Source organism: Myxocyprinus asiaticus, chromosome 37, assembly GCF_019703515.2.
Source record: "Myxocyprinus asiaticus isolate MX2 ecotype Aquarium Trade chromosome 37, UBuf_Myxa_2, whole genome shotgun sequence".
Classification (NCBI taxonomy): Eukaryota; Metazoa; Chordata; class Actinopteri; order Cypriniformes; family Catostomidae; genus Myxocyprinus; species Myxocyprinus asiaticus.
The window spans coordinates 18291164-18297721 of NC_059380.1; the positions used below are offsets into that span (position 1 = coordinate 18291164).

General features: G+C 36.2%; 1 protein-coding gene across 1 annotated transcript; it reads left to right on the plus strand.

Annotated features, from left to right (window-relative positions):
- Positions 1-1447: 1447 nt before the first annotated feature.
- On the plus strand, positions 1448-5439 carry LOC127428226 (protein FAM174C-like). Its single transcript, XM_051676425.1, has 3 exons — positions 1448-1955; positions 3593-3721; positions 3924-5439. The coding sequence occupies exons 1-3, from the start codon at positions 1669-1671 to the stop codon at positions 3925-3927; spliced, it is 420 nt and encodes a 139-aa protein (XP_051532385.1). The 5' UTR covers positions 1448-1668; the 3' UTR covers positions 3928-5439.
- The last annotated feature ends 1119 nt before the right edge of the window (positions 5440-6558 follow it).

Below are 6558 nucleotides of genomic sequence, written 5' to 3' on the forward strand. Positions count from 1 at the left end.
AGACTAGCATGTCTTAAAGTCAAAATTAGTTCAAAAATGGCAAAAAAGAAACAGCTTTCTCTAGAAACTCATCAGTCAATCATTGTTTTGAGGAATGAAGGCTATACAATGCTTGAAATCGCCAAAAAACTGAAGACTTCATACAAAGCTGTACACTACAGTCTTCAAAGACAAAGGACAACTGGCTCTAACAAGGACAGAAAGAGATGTGGAAGGCCAGATGTACAACTAAACAAGAGGATAAGTACATCAGAGTCTGTAGTTTGAGAAATAGACGCCTTACATGTCCTCAGCTGACAGCTTCATTGAATTCTACCCGCTCAACACCAGTTTCATGTACAACAGTAAAGAGACGACTCAGGGGTGCAGGCCTAATGGGAAGAATTGCAAAGAAAAAGCCACTTTTGAAACAGAAACACAAAAAGAAAAGATTAGAGTGGGCAAAGAAACACAGACATTGGACAACAGATAATTGGAAAAGAGTGTTATGGTTCTTAACCCCATTGAGCTTTTGTGGGATCACCTAGACTGTAAGGTGTGTGAGTGCCCGACAAGACAGACTCATCCATGGCAAGTGCTACAGGAAGCGTGGGGTGAAATGTCACCTGAGTATCTGGACAAACTGACAGCTAGAATGCCAAGGATCTGCAAAGCTGTCATTGCTGCATGTAGAGGTTTTTTTTTATTTTTTTTATGAGAACTCTTTGAAAGTATTTTAAGAAGTTCTTAACATTTTTTTTCAAATTGTAATAGTAATTTTTCATGTTATTAATGTCCTGATTATACATTGTGATCAGCTGAATGCCACTTTGGTGAATAAAAGTACCAATTTCTTTCCATAAGAGCAAAATCTGTACATTATTCCACACTTTTGGCTACCAGTGTGTGTGTGTGTGTGTGTGTGTATATATATATATATATATATATATATATATATATATATATATATATATATATATATATAAAATACTGAACTTTTAGTCACAAATATCAGTAAAAACATTTTTAGGGTTACTCCATTTTACCTATTATTTTTCATTAATTTATTATTAAAAGTAGATGATTCCAGACAACTTTTGTCAACATTTTAGCATTTGAACTTTTTTATTTTATTATATATATATATATATATATATTGTCTCCAGGCAGTTACACCACTTTTTTTTTTTTTTTTTACTTCAACCCCTAGAGAAAATATAAAAACTCAGAAATTGAAAACAAGTTCATCGAAGTAGAGGTGATTTAAGTAATTGTTTTCTATGAATTCAATTTTTTCTTTTGTTAAGATATTTTTGAAGAACTTACACCATAATAATAATATCGTTAATGTTTATACTGTAACTTCTTAATTTATATAGAAATAGACCTATGATTTAATATACATTAATATCTCCTTCAAACAGTTTAAGATGCTTTAACATTGCCATTTTATTTATCTATTTTTTTATTCCAGTGGTGGCTAATACCAAGTTACAACAGGTGTAGTAACAATAACTGTAGTAACTGGTGGATATCTCATCATTCATTTCCCTCAGGACACAATTGACCGTAACACCACGTGTGCTGCTGCTGTCGTCATTTTCAATCAGGAACAGGAACTGAACAGTCACTAAATCGATCTTCATATTTGTGTCCGAGTTTGTTTTCTCGTCGCGGATTCAAACCACTATGACACCTTTAAAAGTTTTGCTTCTGCTTCTGGCTTTGTGGACTGTTTCTTTCGCCGAGGACACGAACACTCAGCCCAAGCTCGGGGCCACTAAATCACCCACAACCAAGAACACTTCCAGCATCAGCATCAGTCCTGACGAGTCTCCTAAAAACACCAGCATAACCCAAATGAAATCCCCCGACGGGAGGTTCAATCTGGACGGCGCGATGATTAACAGGGCTCTGTATGTTCTGATCGGAATCACGGCCATCGGAGTCCTTTATTTCTTAGTGAGAGCGGTCCGGTGAGTCTAAAATGACCTGAAAAAAACATCTCAGAACTACCCACCATTTTCCTGAACGCGGAAGTGTTCCACGATTCGACTGTTTTCAATTTCCGGTCTCCAGTGTTTTAACTCGCATCGGCGTATATTGTTAGCGGGTAATGTAATGTTTAAGGTATTCCATTTGTAAAAACTGTATAAAAAATAAAATATGATGTCGATACTTCACAGTCGAGATGACCGTTTTTATAGACAGTCACTTGAGTGTGTAGATGACATGGAGAGATCGTCCGATGTTAGTTACGTTGATATCATCAATGATTCTAAGTTATGACAGCCCACAGCTGCACAAGTTGAGCCTGAAATTCATTTTTACACTAAGTAACACTTAAATGGTTGTTGTTCTCCTCTGGATCGCTCGTTTTGGCCGTTTTTACTTGGCGTCTCGAGACCAGAAATACGAAAACAGGCAATTAGAATCATCATGGCGCTGCCCAGTGGTTGCTCAGGAAAATGTATTACAAACTTTCCAATATCTAGTGAGTGCCCTACCTAGATATCATGTTGGGCATCATATGCGCGTTCGAACGTTTGATTCATGCGAACATTCGGAACACGCCATACTATTGTTCCTACGATTCTCAAAAATTATTTCTAGGTTTTGAGAGCCTTTCTGTCATTTGGCTTTGAATCTGACTTGGCTAGCCAAATTAAATACAGTTTTAAAGGGTTAATTAACCCAAAAATGAAAATTCTCTCATGATTTACTCACCCTCATGCCATCCCAGATGTGTATGACTTTCTTTCTTCTGCTGAACACAAACAAAGATTTTTAGAAGAATATCTCAGCTCTGTAGGTCAATACAATGCAAGTGAATGGGTGCCAACATTTGAAGCTCCAAAATCCATATAAGGGAGCATTAAAGTACTCCAGACGACTCTAGTGGTTAAATCCATATCTTCTGAAGCGATATGATAGGTGTGGGTGAGAAACAAATCAATATTTAAGTCCTATTCCTTTCATTTTCTCCTCCTCCTGTTTTTGGTGATTCACATTCTTTGTGCATATTGCCCCCTACCGGGCAGGGAGAAGAATTTTTGATAAAAAATGACTTGGTGTGGCACAGAGGGCTACAGCACAGGAACGGTAATCCAAAGGTTGCTGGTTCGATCCTCACAGCCACCACCACTGTGTCCTTGAGCAAGACACTTAACACAATTGCTTTGGGGGGATTGTCCCTGTAAATTTTACTGTAAGTTGCATTGGATAAAAGCGTTGCCAAGTGCATAAATGTAAATATTGATCTGTTTCTCACCCACACCTATTATATCTTATCTGATTACAACCACTGTAGTCATATGGAATACTTTTATGCTCCCTTTATGGATTTTGGAGCTTCAAAATTTTGGCACCCATTCACTTGCATTGTATGGACCTACAGAGCTGAAATATTCTTCTAAAAATCTTAATTTGTGTTCTGCAGAAGAAACAAAATCATACACATCTGGGATGCCAGGAGGGTGAGTAAATCAAGAGAGAATTTAAATTTTTGGGTGAACTATCCCTTTAAGTAGTATTGTAACTAAAGAGGTACAGAATTGCAGAGATATTGTTATGTTGAGTGTTTAATCTTCTTCATGTATCCCCCTCCCTCAAGTCTGAAGAAAACAAATGTACAGAGGAAGAAATATGGGCTCCTGTCAAACTATGACGACACAATGGAGATGGCACACCTGGAAAGCGACGAGGAAGACACCACAGTTTATGAGGCCAAATCCTTAAGAAGGTAGTCAAACAACAGATTGTTCCATCAGATCCCTCGGTAGTGTCACACACTGAACTAAGTACTACTCAGCATGCACAATAATCTCTACTTGACTTTAGACCTTGGACTGAGATTACTCTGAAACTACATTTTGGAAATACCTCAGATAGTGTCTTGTCTGACTTGCTTTCTGATGGCTCGTCTTATTTGTTTGTTTCTACAGATGAATTCTGGGACTGTTTGACACTGCCAGAAAAAAAAAAAAAGAATGTGATGAAGACAATCCCATGATTTTCACAATAACAGCTGTCAAATGATTTTGTCATTTTCAACAACTGTGGGAGAACCTAGGATGCTTGGATTCCTTTTTTCCCCATGAATAAAGCGGGTGTAGGTTTATACTAGACCAGTACTTTTTGGACTGATATGACCTAATAGATCTTCTTGCAAGGTCATAAATTGTGTTTTGGTGTCAGATGGAAATTAATATGGGATCAAAACTGTTTTGTGCCAAAGCTACTTATGCATAATTTTTCAGAGGTGTTTTTTTAAGGAGTCTGAAACTTGAGTAAATGGATGTTAATAGTTAATACTGTAAACAACCACCCATCATTTCCAATATGCAAACACTGAAAGGCTGAAAGTTGTTTGCTAATTTGTGTCTATAATATAATTTGGACTCAGTGAATTAGTTATAGTTATTGTTTTAGATGAACCATCATGATTTATATTATGATTTTGTTTCAGATACCTTTATATATTCAGCTAAATCTTTCTTTCTTTCTTATGCTACTACATTGATTTCAGAAATGAATTCTGATGTTCAGGGATGGATTCTAGCAAGTTCACAAATTCCATGTGTACAAATGTTTTCCAAATATCAGCTTATATAAGAGATGCACTTTTATTTTTTATGGTTTAGGTACTTAAATCCAGGGTTTTGCTGAAGCTAAAAAGCATCAGCCAGTCCTTTTTTATGACAGTCATGCCAACACTCTTCACCAGAACTCTATTCTACCATTTCTGAGTTTGTTTGATAAATAATAGGAGTTCTATTTTAAGAAACTAAACATTCGCATCCTGTTAAGTTAGGTTCCAGACTTAGTCATTTATGCTCACCTCTGCATTCAAAGTCATTTGGCTTGTTAACTTTGTTTTCATGGGACTCATCACATATGAGCGCTACAGGTCATGTATTATTGGGCTTACAGAGAAGAGGGGTGGAAATGAGACTGCTCTTTCTCCAGCCTTTATTTTCTACATGGCTTATGATTTTTGAGCTAGTGTTTGAAGAGAAGCTTTATAAGACATCATGATCTTTCCTTGCATTGTTTAAAGGTGGCAGGCTTTTGAATGTGCATCATTCTCACTTTTCCAGCTTAAAAATGTAAGGGGTATGATTGTGTGAAGAAGCACATTGAGCACATGGCTTTCTTAGACTTTAAAAAGGTGTGGAGAGTGAAATATTTACTGAAATATCGATTACTGTCAGTTTGATATGCATGAAGAATCACTATATCAATATTTAATGTACATAATTTGAATGATTCCTAAAGTGTGCCTTTATATTGATATGTGTCCCCTTTTTTGTAATTGCAATTGACTGGATGTGATTTTGACCTTTTTTTTTTTTTTTTTTTTTTGTTATTTTGTTATTAAATTCTATTCTCTATTTTCAACCTTGTAAAGTTTTTTATTTTGCCTTTCTCAAAATGATTTCGTATGTGATGAATTTCAGAAAAACACCTTTCATTAAATATTGCTGGTAATCTGCAGATTAATCAGTTAGTTCATGCTGATTTGAATAAGAATGATTTTGACTTCTCAGTATTCTGTCTTCATGAGAGGTCTATGGTATTTAAAAGGCAGTCTACTGAGAGGGACTTCTTTTTCTTCAGTCACCCATAAAAATGTGGTGAACCATAAGATACATGTCTCCCTCTTGGCTGAGCAGAGTGATTTCCCCACAGGGCTTTGGTTTAACATCAAATCCTGGTCAGTCTTGATGTACTTGTTCTCCAAAGCTGACAAAGACACTGTAAACAACAGACAGATACTCATCACTATCAAGAATCCTTGTTTTGTTTTACATATTCCATAGAGAGTGTGTTGCAGGAGCACAGAAAAACGTAGTAAATGAGGACCAGCTGACCAGGCAAATACAGTATGCACTGATAAAACAAACTGCAAAATTAGGACATATATATATATATATATGTACACTGGCAGCCAAAAGTTTGGAATAATGTACAGATTTTTATGTTTTGGAAGGAAATTGGTACTTTAATTCACCAAAGTGGCATTCAACTGATCACAAAGTATAGTCAGGACATTACTGATGTAAAAAACAGCACCATCACTATTTGAAAAAAGTCATTTTTGATCAAATCTAGACAGGCCCCATTTCCAGCAGCCATCTCTCCAACACCTTATCCTTGAGTAATCATGCTAAATTGCTGATTTGGTACTAGAAACTCACTTGCCATTATATCAAACACAGTTGAAAGCTATTTGGTTCGTTAAATGAAGATTAACATTGTCTTTGTGTTTGTTTTTGAGTTGCCACAGTATGCAATAGACTGGCATGTCTTAAGGTCAATATTAGGTCAAAAATGGCAAAAAAGAAACAGCTTTCTCTAGAAACTCATCAGTCAGTCATTGTTTTGAGGAATGAAGACTATACAATGCTTGAAATCGCCAAAAAAACGAAGATTTCATACAAAGGTGTACATTACAGTCTTCAAAGACAAAGGACAACTGGCTCTAACAAGGACAGAAAGAGATGTGGAAGGCCAGATGTACAACTAAACAAGAGGATAAGTACATCAGAGTCTGTAGTTTGAGAAATAGACACCTCA